Source organism: Prionailurus viverrinus, chromosome D3, assembly GCF_022837055.1.
Source record: "Prionailurus viverrinus isolate Anna chromosome D3, UM_Priviv_1.0, whole genome shotgun sequence".
Lineage (NCBI taxonomy): Eukaryota > Metazoa > Chordata > Mammalia > Carnivora > Felidae > Prionailurus > Prionailurus viverrinus.
The window spans coordinates 31,065,826-31,081,015 of record NC_062572.1 but is presented as its reverse complement, the minus strand read 5'-3'; the positions used below and the strand labels follow the sequence as shown (position 1 = coordinate 31,081,015).

The window sequence follows — 15,190 nt, the reverse complement described above, 5'->3', positions numbered from 1 at the left end:
TCGGGAGGCAGAGGGAGAGAGCACAGCATGACTGGAGCCTTTGCTCTGGCCTCACAGGAGGGCCTGGATGAGGCAGAGCAGGCAAGTCACAAGTTTGGATGGTTTGAATAACCTGATGGGCTCTGGACTACAGACAGGGGCAGTCCCCAGCCATCCAGGCCAGGGGAAGCAGCCTGATGGGAGAAACAGAGGAGATGGTTGAGGAAGTGGGTTCAGACCAGCTGGCTCGTACATGAAGGTTGCATCCCTGGGGGAAGACATTTCCTGTCCTGGGACAGGCACTCTTTAGAATTAGCAAGTACCCCAGTTTGTCAAAGCATGAGAAAATACAATATGGGGTGCCTGGGTGGCTCAGTCTGTTGAGCATCTAACTTTGGCTCAGGTCATGATCTCATGGTTAGCAAAGAGCCAGCAAAGAGCCTGAAGAGCTGCCAGCAAAGAGCCTGAAGAGCCTGCTTCAGATCCTTGGTCTCTCCCTCTGTCTCTGCCCTTCCCCCGCTTGTGTGTGTGTGTGTGTGTGTGTGTGTGTGTGTGTGTGTGTGTGCGCGCACGCGCGCTCTCTCTCACAAAAATAAACATTTTTTAAAAATTAAAAAGAAAGGAAAATACAAAAAATAAAGCCCATGATTAATACCTTCCCTTGCTCACCCAGGCAGAGTCTTGGCAAGCTGCTGGTGTCCACTGGGTATATTCTTTCTTTGGGAATTAGAACTGTGTAGGGGTGAGGCACTTGTTTCTGAAAGAAGCCATCCAGCCCCTCCTCTGTGAACTTAACCACCCACTGAACCTTACGTGCAGAATGCAGAAATTCTGTGGGGCCCTCCTAGCAGCCCCATGAGGTAGCTACTAAAATTTTGTCCATTTTAGACTTGGAGAAACTGAGGCTGAGAGAGCTTAAAGGATGTGCCCCAGTTGACATGGCTCGTAGGGAGACTTAGAAGGGGGTATACTGTCCTCAGACACTCTAAGCACGGGCCTCAATGGAAATCAGCAAAGCCATACTTTACATCTTTTTTTTTTTTTAGTTTATTTTTTTTATTTAAAAAAAATTTTTTTATGTTTATTCATTTTTGAAAGAGAGAGACAGAGCACAAGCAGGGTTGGGGCAGAGAGAGGTTGGGGGGGGACGCAGAATCTGAAGCAGGCTCCAAGCTCTAAGCTGTCAGCACAGAGCCTGACGTGGGGCTCGAACTCACGAACCGTGAGATCATAACCTGAGCCGAAATCTGATGTTCAACCGACTGAGCCACCCAGGCGCCCCCTTTTTTTAGTTTTTTAATGCTTATTTATTTTTGAGAGAGAGAGACACAGGGCATGAGTGGGGGAGGGGCAGAGTGAGAGGGAGACACAGAATCCAAAGCAGTCTCTAGGCTCTGAGCTGTCAGCACAGAGCCCGACGTGGGTCTCAAACTCACAGCCCGTGAATTCATGACCTGAGCAGAAATTGGACACTTAACCGACTGAGCCACGCAGGAGCCCCCAGACTTTGCATCTTTTTTTTTTTTTAATTTTTTTTTTTTAACGTTTATTTATTTTTGAGACAGAGAGAGACAGAGCACGAATGGGGGAGGGGCAGAGAGAGAGGGACACACAGAACTGGAAGCAGGCTCCAGGCTCTGAGCCATCAGCCCAGAGCCCAACGCGGGGCTCGAACTCACAGACTGTGAGATCATGACCTGAGCTGAAGTCGGACGCTTAACCGACTGAGCCACCCAGGTGCCCCCAGACTTTGCATCTTAACAGAAAACCATACAGCATCTAAAACTACAAAGTGGGAGCCTGGTGCAAAGCTGACATGCCTCAGACCTCCTGGTCACTGTCACCTATGGGAGGTGAGGAAGGCCCTGGAGCTCTGGGCCACCTCCCAAAATAACGATTCACTGAAGCAAGTATTTAAATTAAGTGTATTATTAATTTAAAATAGCTGAATTGGGATGAAATTGACACATAATAAATTGCACATATTACAAATATACAGTGTACAGTTGGTTCAATAAAAATAAAGTGTACAATTGGATAGGTTTTAGCATTTGTCTACAATAAGGGATGTACCCATCACCCCCAAAGAATTTCTTCCCGGCCTTTGTCACCCCACCCTCCCCAGACAACCACTCTGCTTTCAGACGTAATAGACGATAGAGCTTGTGTTTTCCAGAGTTGTAGATAAGCAGGACCACACAGGACGTGCTCTCCTGTCATGCAGCATAACCCTTAGGAGACTGACTGTGCCCTGTGTACTTCTGGAGTCTGTTCCTTTTATCTGACTGAGCACTATTGCAGGAGTCGTTCAGTCTGGACAGGATTGGGCCCACAGTGCCAGCACATGGCTCACCCTCAGCCCTCTCTCCCTTCAGCGGCTGCAGAGTGGCACCACGGGTGTGTGCGCTTTCATTGCGGGAAAGACCCTGCACGTTGCCTGGCTCGGGGACTCCCAGGTCATCCTGGTGCAACAGGGACAGGTGGTGAAGCTGATGGAGCCGCACAGACCTGAGCGACAGGTAAGGGGCTCCCTCCCTCCATGCCTGGGTCATCCCCGGCCCCGATCGTGCTGGACTGCTCGGGTTAGTGGATGGTCAGGTAGGCAAGGAAGCAAGAGGGGCCCTGCACCGTCTTCGTAGGGAGATCCTGGTGTTCCTCCAGAGGGAGGGTCCTTCTGCCTGAGTCAAGTGGCCAGGGGTTTGTCTGTTGGCAAACAGGATTTGTCTGTTGGCGGAGGGGTCCCCTCCCTAAAGTTGGGGCATTAATAGCCAAGAGTCCCATGTAAGCCCTTCTCACCACAGTGACATGGAGCCCAGAGCTGCAGAGGAGAGGCAGCCCAGGAAGTGGGGTCAAAGTGCAGGGTCCTGCACTTTGTGCATGTGGGCAAGGGGCGGCTGGCCACCTGGGCTGTGGGGGTGGAGGGCTCCAGGGAGGAGGTGATGCTAAGCCAAGGTCAGAAGGACCTTGGGGCTTCACTGGGTAGAGGCTACACTGGGATCCAGAAGTCACTCAACTGTCTGAGCCTCAGGGTCCTCATCTGGATCTAAGGCTGACATTCCTCCTTGGACCACATCTCACAAAGGTGTCCAGTCTGTCTGTCTCTGTAGGATGGTGGGAGTTTGCATACTGGGAAATGCCCGGGAGCCCTGTCCCTGCTCTGCTTTCCCCACGTGTACAGGCCTCCACATCAGCACAGAAAATGCCCCCACCTTCCACAGGGCTATGCAGAGCCCCATCTGTCCGCCATCCTGTGCATGGACATTGAGATTTCTTCAGTCTTTTTCTTTTTTCTTTTTTTTTTTTTTTAACATTTATTTATCTTTGAGAGAGAGCAGTGGAGGGGCAGAGAGAGGGAGATACAGAATCTGAAGCAGGCTCCAGGCTCCTAGCTGTCAGCACAGAGTGCAATGTGGGGCTCAAACTCATGAGCCATGAGATCATGACCCGTGCCAAAGTCGGACGCTTAACTGACTGAGCCACCCAGGCGCCCCGAGAGTTCCTCAGTCTTTTTCATGCTAAAGTCCACACGGCACTAGATGACTTTGCATAGCGTTGCATTGTTCTGGGTCAAGTATGTTAATAGAACGGTTCCTAGGAATGGAGGGATGAGTCAGGGCACTCCCATTTACAGTCTTGGCACTTTTGCCACACTGCCCTCCTCAGGCTGTATGTCCTCTGGCCATAGCCCCACCGACAGTCTGAGAGGAAGGAAAGTGGTTATTCAGTTTGCATTTCTCTTACAGTATGAGGCCGAGCATCTTCTCAAACACTTAAGATCATTTACGTTGCCTTCTGTGAGAACCCTTCATTCTTGTCCTTTGCCCATTTGTCTCCTGACGTGTTGCTATTTTTCTTATCAATTTGTAGGCATCTGTTATACACCAGGGAGGTCAGCTCCTTGTCTGCAGGGTGATTTGCAAGTTGCCCCCTGCTTTGTCTTTGTTTATGGGCTTCTGCCTTGTAGACATGTTGGTTTTTATGTAACTGAACGGAGCTGTCCTTTTGTGGCTTCTAGATTTGGAAAGCACTGCAAGGGAGTGTCAGGCCGTGATCACCAAAACAGCCAGGAATGACAGCATTCCTTGGCCTCACTGCAGCTCGGTCTGTGCTAAACCTCCTACATACGCCCTCCCTGTCATATAGAGGAGAGAACTGAGGCTCAGAGAGGTTAAGTAACTTGCCCAGAGCATACTGCCGGGAAGTGGCAGGTGTCCTGTGTCACTCCACTGCCACTGCAGCACTGGGGCATTCGGCACCTGCTCCCTGGTGGACCCTCCTTCCCTGAGATGGGCAGTCAGGTGAAATGCTGCCTAAGTGAGGACTAGCTGCAAGCCTCTGCTCGGGGTGCCTCGCCTGCTCCTGCCCACCCTCATCCCTACAAGCTTGGCGTCCTGTGCCTCCTCTGCAGCCCGGTGAGGACTTTTCTGGCAGTGTCTCCCCAGCACTGCCTGAGCCCTGCAGAATGACACCACAGCAAAGATCACAGACTGACAGCCATGCTCAGTCCTGGCTCCACCCTTTCCAAGCCTTGAGTGCCTTGTCTGTGAAATGGGGTTCCCAGGAGATAAGAATGGGGTGTCCTGGTGCAAGAATGGGGTGCTGGGACCACAGCCGGCATGGGAGAAGCCTGCCAAAGTGTCTGTTCTTTCATTGATCTGCACCCTACATGGCTACAGAGACTAGATTCCAGGGCCCTCTTGGCCCCTGCCAGCCCCTCCTGGCTAATGAGCCCTGTGATCCCAAGCTTAGCCTGTCACCCACACCCTTTGAAAAGTCATCAAAGACTGGCTCAAAGGTCTCCCACGAAAAATAACCACCATCACACTTGTCACGAGAGTGGGAAACTAGTAACAACCTAGTGAGCCACAGTGAAGGGCAATAAGGGTCTGGCAGCTGCTGAAACCGGCTCTGAGGCACATGTGGGGACTGCATGGCACTCTGCCTTGTTCTGCTGCTGTCTGGACAGAGCCTTGCTGCCACTGGATTCAGTTCAGGCCAACAAACAGTTACTACCTACCGTGCACAGGACACTTTGCTGAGGCAGTGAGCCTTCCAGCACCTCTCAGACTAACGGGCAGCTGCAAGCCACAGTACTTGGGCAAAGTGTTGGGAGATGTGGAAGAGGGAAATGAGCAGGAAGGAGGCATACAGCCCAATCCTGATGGCAGGTGGGACCCCAGCAGGCCAGGGGTGGAGTCCAGGAGGAAAGGGCAGGTTTAGCCAGGACCAGCCACTGAGAGACCGAGGGCTCCTGCTCCTGTGTCAGGAGGAACTTCACAAGGAATTACTAGAAGCTTCTAGAATGGTCAGACCACCAGAGGGCAAGGTGAGAGCTGGGTCACAAAAGAGGCTGCTGCAGTCACCTGTCCAGCTATGGGGAGGAGGACCTGCCTGGCAAGGCAGCATCAGGAGGGATGGAGAAGAATCCAGGCTTTTGAGGATGGGGAAAGGGCCTTACACTTCTAAGAGGTTGGTGATGCCATTAGCCAGGGGCGCTGGGGGCCAGGGAGGACAGGGTGGGGTGTTCCCTGTGAGTGCAGAGTCTGGAGGGGCGGGTAGGATATCCTGTGATGACAGGCAGAACCGGGAACATGGGCCTGGGGGCTGCATGCTCACAGAGCTGAGACATGTGTAAGAGCAAGCATGTGGCAGGAGAGTGGGCCTATCCTGTCAGAAGTAGGGAGGTGGGGAGCACAGCAGAGGGGAAACCCAGCAGGAGAGCCTAGGGGTGGCCGAAGCGCAGTGCAGGGCACGATACCTCTGCAGCTGACCTCAGTGCCAGCCAAGCCCAGGGGGAACTGACCACTGCCTGGGCAATGTGCAGGTGAGCGAGACCACTCAGTCAGGGGGCAGAAGGGAGGCCGGAGGGCCATGAGGGGAAATGGCTGGACAGGGCAGCCTCACGGAAGTGGGGGCCCAGGGGCCCAGCTGTGCAGAGCCTTGTATTCCAGGTCGAGTGGGAAATGGCCATTGATGGGAACCCACTTGGCCACCGGCTCTGGGCTCAACCTTGGAGAAGCTGTTCAGGCTGGTGGAGAGGATAAGGTAGGAGGACAGCTGAGGGGCCTGGTTCAGGTTTCATCCAATCCTGCCAGGTGGCCACGTGTAGTACAGGCTTGGGCTCGTCCCAGCAGCTTGCAAGGAAGAAAGTATTCCCAAGTGAAAGGTGAGACAGCTGGGGGGGGATGGTCAGGGGGTCGGTGACTATGGATGGTCTGGCTGTGTTCACCCTATAACTGAGGTAGCCCTTGCTGCAACTGAAGGACGTCTAGGTTATTCATGGTTTCCTGCGGTTCCACTAACGCCTCATCTGGGCGTTGTTTGAGAATCGCAGCCCCCAGCACTTAGAAACCAGCTCAGCTCAGGGCACTTGGGTGGCTCAGTCAGTTTAGCATCTGACTTTGGCTTGGGTTATCATTTCACGGTTCTTGGCTTCGAGCCCCGCATTGGGTTCTGTGCTGACAGCTGGGAGCCTGGAGCCTGCTTCAGATTCTGTGTCTCCCTCTCTCTCTGCCTCTCTCCTCTGCTTGCGCTCTCTCTCTCTCTCTCTCCCTCCCTCTCTCTCTCTCTCTCTCTCAAAAATAAATAAACATTAAAAAAGAAGAAACCAGTTCAGCTCCACTCAGGCAGCAGCACCTGGCACCCTTCCCCACGGGTGCACCCCAGCCCCCACTCTGGCTGTCCCCCACAGGATGAGAAGGAGCGTATTGAAGCGCTGGGCGGCTTTGTGTCTCACATGGACTGCTGGAGAGTCAACGGGACCCTGGCCGTGTCTAGAGCCATCGGTAAGGAGACGGGAGACAGGGGGCAGGAGACAAAGGCCTCATGCGTGAGGCCCAGGGGCTCACATAGCTGTTGGGGACAGCAGCATCCTGTGCTGATAAAGCACCTGTGGTCTGTGGGGCCGTGGAATCAGACTGAGGAGCCTCTGGTAAATTGAGAGAGTGCAGGTGCAGACACCTTAGAAACTTCTATCTCACACAAATAATCACAGAAGTTAACCCTTACGTGATTATCTCCTCATTAAAACAGTTCCCCAGAAAAACCTACCAGGAGGTCCTTGGTTAACTACTGTATGTGCTGAAAGGTCATAAATGAGGATTGTCCTCCCCTCCCCCATTCATGCTGATGATTCCTTTTTCTATCTTTAAAAAAAAAAAGAAAAGCAGCCCCCTCTCCCCACAATCCTGTTTTCTCAGCATCCTACAGCTGCTGGGCCTCACTCTGGGCTCCGCATCCACACTGCTGCCCCCAGGTACCTAGGCAACACTCCATTCCTGCTAACCCCCTCGGGGTGACATGTCTCCTCCCAACCTCCGGACACACGCCATCCTATCCTTAAGGCCGCCTGCGGTGCCTGCCTTATAGCCCTTCCCCCTGCTGCTGCTGCCTATTGGGTCTCTGGCACATCCGGGTGCGGAGGCAGCAGGATGGGCTTCTCCAAAAGTGGAAGCTCCTTAAAAGGAGGGGGACACCCTAGGCAGTTCTGTGTCAGCGGTGTGGTCTGGTGCACACCCCTGGGCAGGAGCAGAAGGAGGGGGATCAGTGGTTCTGGGCAGTTTGTGAGGAGGGGGAGGTGGTTTCGAGTCGCACTTTAAAGGTAAAGCCACCAGGACTTGCTAACGAATTGGATGTGGGCCCTCAGGGAGAGGGACCTGGGGGAAAGGGAACCTGCAGACCTGAGTAAGGGAGGAAAAGTGAGGTCCTTTACCTCAGTCATCCCCTCTCTTGGACCCGGCTCCACTGGAAGTGAAAAGGCTGTCTTGTAGAGCTGACCTCTGGTCTGGCTGGGTTCTAACTCTGCACCCAATAGGTCTGCCACATTGCCCTTAGCACCACATGAAACTATCCAATTTCACTGGTGAACACGGGCGTCGGAAGAGGGTGGCCACAGTGAGGCCCCGGGCCTGGCTGGACTTGGCAACAGGAGGCCTTTCTCTCCTGTGCCCAGGGGACGTCTTTCAGAAGCCCTACGTGTCAGGAGAGGCCGACTCAGCCTCCTGGGAGCTGACAGGCTCTGAGGACTACCTGCTGCTGGCCTGTGATGGCTTCTTCGATGTCGTCCCCCACCAGGAGGTCGCGGGCCTCGTCCAGAGCCACTTGGTCAGGGAGCAGGGCAGCGGGCTGCAGGTTGCTGAGGAGCTGGTGGCTGCAGCCCGGGAGCGGGGCTCCCACGATAACATCACAGTCATGGTGGTCTTCCTCAGGGACCCCCAAGACCTGCTGAAGGGCAGGGCCCAGGGGGTAGGAGACGTGCCCACTGGCCTCGCAGAGCCAGGGACCGATGCTCCACAGAGACGCTAGGAGGTGCAGGCTCCCTGCCCCTACCCCGTAACCCTCCCCCTCAGTTGCCTTAGGACCCGACAGGTGATGGTGGACAGTGGGTGCCACCCTCACAGTGCTTTCCCAGGGCCCCAAGTCTCCCGTGCTGCTTGCATTGGCCCATCCTGGTGGCTGTGGAACTGGACTGGGTGGTGGGGGATGTGCCCTGCTCGGACAGGCAGTGGGATGGCCTTGTTCTCTGAAGGAGGCCTAGGGAAGAGACCTCACCAAAGAAAAGACGACCCAAGAAGTGGAGCAGCTCTTGCTCCCAGCCCCATCAGGTAGGGGGCTCAGGTGGGGACCACAGCCAGACCAAAGATGCTGGGCATGTGCATGGGGCAGCAGGATGCTGCATGAGTCCCCAGGCAGACCCAGGAGCCACGGACATTTCCAAGTGCGACCTGGGTGTCCAGCACAGGTTTCTCACTTGCTCCTCACTGGCCGCCACTGGGAGGCTCGTCTCCGCTGACGCACCTGGCCTCCCGAGCCAGCTTCCCAAATTGGGGAGAACGGAGCACCAGGGACCTGGTCTGCAGTGAATGCTCACAGCCCCCAGCCTCCCTGGTTCCCTCCCGTCCCGCACACACCCAGTGAGAGGAAGGTCAGAATGACGACGAGGTGTGTGTCTTCAGTTTGTGGTCTTTTTTTTTTTTTCCAGGACAGTTGAACTCAGAAGCAGTATTTCAGGTTTTTGTCTTTGTTTTGTCAGTGCCAAGGTGACCTGTTGTGTCATGTAACTTAAGCAGAGCTTAGCATTTATTTTATTCTTGGAAACCTTAAGTATTGATTTTTTTTTTTTTTTTTGGAAGAAACTTCTTTTGCAGTATTACTGAATTTTTTTTCCTAAATCAGGATTGAAGCAAACACTTTTCCAGGTGGTGTTAATAAGCCATTCAAGTGCCTTAAACAGCTTTAGGTGAGGCTAGAACCGCCGGGCCTGGGATGGATTCTACTAGGCATGTTTAAGTTTTTACAAGAGCAGGATTTATTTTGTTATAGTGGCATGATTTCAGCTAGAATTCTTCCCACTCCACCTCCTTTCTGCCCCTTTGTGATGCGATTTGCTGCTCACAGCAAAGCAGCTGAAAGAGCATGAGCTATGCTGCACAGCCTGGGCCAGACCTAGGGGCTCTGGGAGTTCAGGGTGACCATGGCACCTCCCCCAGCCTCCCTACGCACCTCAGTCCTGCTGCCCATGTCTCTGGCTGGTCCCCAGGCTGAGGAACTGAGCTCCATGAGCAGGCTTCTCATTTGACTGGAATGTCCTAGAACGTCTCGTGTTGGTAATCGAATTGGTTTCCTTGGGAAACACACTTACGAGGCCTTGGCAAGTCTGGAGGCAGCCTGGGGGGGTTCTGGCTCTGTTTGGAGTCTGTCCATCCACCTGCTCCACAGCTCCCCAAGCCCCTCCTCCTGTTTCTTGCCCACCATGGCGGCGCCCTCTGTTACCTTGCTTTGCCCACAGCCTGACCACCTGGGGGAGAGCTCTACGTTCCCTAGCATGCCCTGGGCAGGTGAGGCTCAGAAGCCACGAAGCTTGGGTGACTCAGGCTACTCACATCCAGTGAGGCAGATATAGCATGTGTGTTGAGCTAGAAGTGGCAGGGCTGGGTGAAGAGTCCGGCAGAGAGGGGTCTCTGTGGGAGGACCCAGGCCTACAGGTCTGGGAAGAGCAGTGGGTGGCTTTGGAGGCTCATGGAGAATGTCACTGGGAGGTGGGCAGCAGGAGAAAGCTTGGCACTGTGTCCCCCAGGCCAGAATCCACCTGCAGTAGCAAGGCTCCAGGAAGGTGGGAGCTGGGAGAGCCTTGGCGGCACTCATCAGCCCGGGGAAGGGCAGACTTGGTAAGAGCCACCCCCCTGAGGCCCGAGGGCTGTGCAGCAGGGAGGGTGGAAGCCAGCTCTGGGCAGGCAGGGGGGCAATGGGGGATGCCGCCCACAGGCTCAGCACTCACCCCTACTCTCACCGCAGGGATGAAGAAGCCAAGATGATGTGGTCAGTGCCATGCTCAAGGGCTCGTGACAGAAAAAGTATCTTAAATGTGGTCACCGCAGTTCAGAGAAGGTTTGGTGGGAGCCAACAATGACCTGGTATTGCCGCACTTAATCTGAAGGCCCTGCTGCCTTCTGGGGGCCAGAAGCCCCCTCTTTGGCCCTTCCCAGCGCAGGGCCGGCAAGAGGTGGCATGTGGCCCCTACCAGCCTGGCTGCCCCTGAGCATGACCTTAACAGAGGAAAGAGGTGTGGGCTTGTTTTTCTCATTTCTTTGCTAATCTTATTCTGGGATTGCCATCAAGAGTGGGGTTTCACCTTTGGAGTCTGGACTCCCCACGTGGTGGTCTGATTCCTGCCCAGACTCAAGGCTCCACCGGGAGATCTCTCCAGGCTCGTCCCAGTGCCCACCCCTCTCGTCTGTGAGAGGCCCTTGCCATCTGGTGCTGCTCAGCCTTGCCTTGAGGCGGAGGGAGCCCTTGTTCCCACTGCGCAGATGCTGGCTTTGTGCAAGCACCTAGGCATAGAGGTCTCTTCCCTCTTGACCAGGGAGGACTGGGAGCCACTGGGCATCTTCAGCCTCTGAAAGTCCTGGCCCACCTCCTTGTCAGGCCACAGTCCCAAGAAGGCCTCTAGCCAGGACCCCAAGTCTAGAAGCCTCAGTCCCCTTCTCAAATCCCCACTTTGCCACTAGCTCATTATATGAGCTGAGCAAGTCCTTGAGCCTCCTTGGGCCCCCTTTTCTCCTTTATAGGACACAGGGTTGCACGGAATCTGTGCAGCAGATCTTGGAATTTTGAGGTTTGGGGCCCATCGAGGGCAAGCCTGGCACATCCTGGAGAGCTGCTGCCAGTGCTAAGGGAACCCTCCCCCTCTGCTAGCGGGAGGGGTGGTTAAGTATCATTAGTGTTTATTCTTACAATTAAGTGGGTTGGAAAGGAATGGAGCTACAGTTGCTAGCCGTATATGGAACACAGAAGCTGGAGAGAGGGAGCCCTGCTTTTACAGGTAGAGCTGATCCCAAGCCAGCAGGAGGAGGAGAGGCAGACAGGCTCAGCTGCCTCCCTCTGCAGGTGTGAGGCTGAAGGGCAGGGCACAGCCAGGGTCCCCCTTGCCTTTTAGTCAAGCTCCCAACCTGCTGAAATCCAGAGGCAGATGCATGGCCTCCCTGACCCAGCTTGTCCTCAGCATCCAGGACTAGGAAAGGGATGTGCTTTACTGGGGACAGTGATGGGGGCAGGCCTCACTGGGGAAGCACAGGCCCTCTGAGGTCCTGAGCCAGCCTTTGGCCACAGTCCTATCTCCCCCTACCCTTTGAAACCAGCATGTGGCCCTCGTCCCTACCCCTATAATGCCAGTTCTGAGTTCCGGCTTGGGTGTCTGGCCACCTCAAAGGTAGTCCCAGGGCTTGGGTCACTGCTCTGGCAGTTCCTAGGCCTGGCCCCAACAAGAGCCAAATGGGCATCTTAAGGGCCTGTGCAAAATAAGCTGTTTTTGGTTTAATTCTGCCTGTAGCCCAAAGGAGGCAGCCCCAGGAGGCCCACGCTTTTCACCGAGGCTCCACAGCTTTGCCAAATGCGCCGAGCTTTGCCATTCACATGCCATGCCAGCCTTGCCAAGGGTTTATTTGTGCGCGTCTCAGCAGGGCTCCTGGGAGAGGTGTTCTCTGCAAGGCGCATCTTGTTCCAAGATGGGACTACTATTTCCCCTGTGTGCAGGGGCAAGTCCCAGGAGAAGAGGGCCAGAAACACAGTCTCTTCCCAGGGGTCACTGTGCTCAAGTGTCAATAAACCACGAGTTTTGAAACCCTGTCACCTGAGTCCTGCCTTCTTTTCTCACCTCTCAGCAGCTGGTGCCTGAGTGTCCAGAGTATGTTTAGGAGCTGCTGGGGTGCTGAGAGACCATCTACCAGTCTCCCCACAAAGCCAGCAGACTAATTCAGGAGAAAGCCCTGCTAGCCCATGCCCCCCCTCACAGGGGACCTCACACGATTGGGGAGCCCCCAGATGCCTGAAGTGGCCCAAGGACACTGAGGATGAGGACCCCCCTGTGAAAACACTCAGAAGGGAGAAAGCAGGTCAGCATCTGCCAGGTCTCTTGTGCTCCTGGCTGAACTCAGACCCCCAAGGAATAGGAAAACATTCCAAAATGCCTCCATGCAGCCACTGCTGAGCCATGGCCCCAAAATGCTGCCTGAACTCCCCAAAATGTGAGGGGGCACTTGTGCTTCGGGGTTAGTTGGGGCCAATTAGCTGGATTGCTGTATCCCTTCCTCCCCTCCAGCCCGGCCTTGGATGCCGAGCCTTTGTCCCCATTTAGGCCTTGCCAGACTAGCTTCTAGTCCCTTCCCAAATCACCCTGAGAGCTTTCCGTGCCCCTCCGGCTCCCAGCCTCATTGCAAGGGAGGCAGCTTTATCTGTCTCAATCATGTCACTGAGAGGGGGCTGGGGCTCCCAACCAGGCCCTGAGCCCCACCCCCCAGCCCCACCTACTCATCCATCTGTCTTCCCCCTGCCCGGTCCCCTCCGCCTCCTTGGAAGCTCCCTGCAGAATCTGCCCAGCAGAACCTCGTTCTTAAGTATATGCTGTCTTGATTGTTCACAAACAAATTGCTTCACGATTCTATATCTCATTGCTATAGCCAGATGGTAGCTCTACACCACCCCCCACCCCACTGTCACTGAGCTTGGGGCCTGGGATAGCACCCTCTCTGGAGCCACAGGGTAGTGGTGGGGGAGACCTGAAGGACTGGACACCAGGCAGGCAGGGATTGAACGGCCTCTGGGGCAGCTGGGTGTCATTCACCTGCCAGACCAGGCCATCATGGTGGCAGGTAGGGGCTGGGGATATCAGCCAGGCTCTCTGCCAGCAGGGAGACAGACCTATACCCAGAAGCCAAGTCTGGCATAGACAACTGTCTGCCTCCAGGAACGATGAGAGCAAGGTGGTCAAGACTGGGTCTTGTTCCCAGCGGGTAGAGGCCTCAACCTGGAGAAGCAAGTCCAACAGCCAGCAGAGCCAGGGAGACAGAAACTGGAAGCCATCTAGGAGGGCTGATGACTACCTTGCCCCCAGAGTTCCCCTTAGAGGGTCCCAGAACTCCTAGCTACTTCTTCTGGTCCCACATGGCCCTCCCATTCTCACCAGGCTGGACTGGAGCAGAGAAAGCTAAACCAATCGAGGTCAGGGTGTCAGGCTCACACTCAAAGCCACACTTCATCTTGGGTCTGCTTCTGGGTACTTGGGCCAAAGAAGTCCCAGACATCTGCATGTCCAAGGCCAAGCAGTGGGTATAACCTCAGAGCAGCCCTGGGATTGCTCCAACCTGGGCAGACAGTCCGGGACAAATGCCAGCTCTGGCCACAGCGCAGGGGGCTGTGGTGGCCCCACTGCCCATCCCAGGCAGGCCCCTTAGTCATTATGGCTGTGGCATCAGAGACCACCTCCCCCCCCCCTCTTCCCTCTCTTCCTCCCCCTCCCCTGTTCCTTCCTGAAATTATAAAAGTAATATGACAACATGACAAAACTTGGGGAAAAAAAGAGATATAACAAGATAACCAAGGTAAGAAACGTTTAGAACTGCAGCTTAGAAAAGAAAACCTCCTGAAAGGAAAGGCACCTTTTTGCCCAGAGAGACGAAAACAATATAGAGTCACTGGAGATGAAACAGATAAAATCCAAGAGCTATAAATCTTAGAGTCCAAGCTGTACGTACACATGATGCAACATGGGACATTTAATGTCTGTTTGCAGCATTTTGTTCTCCGTGAGCCGAGGCCTCACTTCGTGAAGCTGTTTCTCGGCAGCTTCTGCTAACGTTTGGGAGGCCTGGGCCCCAGCCAGCGACATTCCCTTTAATGGCAGCCTCTCCTCAGCCTCGGGTCTCAGCCAGGGTGCCACACACAGGCCACCGCGTGCTGTCCATCTCTCCATGCCTGATCCTGACAGTGCAGCATGCCCAGGTGGGTCATTCCCTGTTCAAAATAAGGAGTATTCAACATAAACACCTTGACAATCAGTGTCAAAGATTTACCACATATGCATATCTCCCCACACACCATTACACTGTTCATCTGGGCTTTTTATGAAAATGGGACATTGCTGTACACATTCTTCACATTTTTGTCACTCAGCATTGTTTCTCCGATTTCATCCATGCTGTGTGGGTCTCTGGCCTTTTGCAGAAACAGCTGCTATGAACATTCTCAGTGGGCCTCCTAGTACCCATATGCAAGAGTTGCTCTAGGGCATATACCCAGGAGTGAAACCATTGGGTAGGACTGGCCACAGAATTTGCAGGACCCAGTGCAAATCAAAACACAGACCCCTTGATAAATTATTAGGAATTTAAACACAGCGGCAGTAGAGCAGTAAGGCAGGTGTGGCCCATGTGATTACACAGGCGTGTGGCCAGGAGGCCACTCTGCCACTGCCTCTTCACCCACCCAAAAGGCTCACGACAAGGGCTTGTGCCATACAGATGGCAATACACTGAGGGTCCGCTGTTCCACACCCTCACCAGCACTTCCTTGTTTCCATCAGAGTTTTTAATTTTTGTCAGTGGTACATGAAATGGCATCTCCTTGTGGTTTCAGATTGCATTTCCTTGGTTACCCGAGAGGGTGAGCAACTTATGTGTGTATTGACGGGTGACTTTTTAAAATTATTTTTTAATGTTTATTTATTTGGGGGGTGGGGGTGCAGAGAGACACACACACACACAATCCTAAGCAGGCTCCGGGCTCCGAGCTGTCAGCACAGAGCCTGATGTGGGGCTCAAACCCACCAACCATGAGATCATGACCTGAGCCAAAGTCAGATGCTTAACCCATTGGGCCACCCAGGAGTTCCTGGGTGACTTTTTTTTTTTAAGGAACAGGGGACAGAGCTGTTGCCTTG

At 54.2% G+C, this 15,190-nt stretch overlaps 1 protein-coding gene across 5 annotated transcripts in view; it reads left to right on the top strand.

Moving 5' to 3' along the window:
• Positions 1 to 15,190, top strand: part of PPM1F (protein phosphatase, Mg2+/Mn2+ dependent 1F) — a 40,035-nt gene that overhangs the window by 17,754 nt on the left and 7,091 nt on the right. For 3 of the 5 annotated variants that reach the window (XM_047827989.1, XM_047827990.1, XM_047827988.1), the window contains exons 6-8: positions 2,355 to 2,498; positions 6,671 to 6,764; positions 7,931 to 12,102. In XM_047827989.1, the coding sequence (XP_047683945.1) occupies positions 2,355 to 2,498; positions 6,671 to 6,764; positions 7,931 to 8,283 (591 nt within the window). In that variant the 3' untranslated portion in view covers positions 8,284 to 12,102. Of the gene's footprint in view, positions 1 to 2,354; positions 2,499 to 6,670; positions 6,765 to 7,930; positions 12,103 to 15,190 lie in introns of those variants that run through there. The other 2 variants (XM_047827992.1, XM_047827991.1) reach the window with 2 other exon arrangements.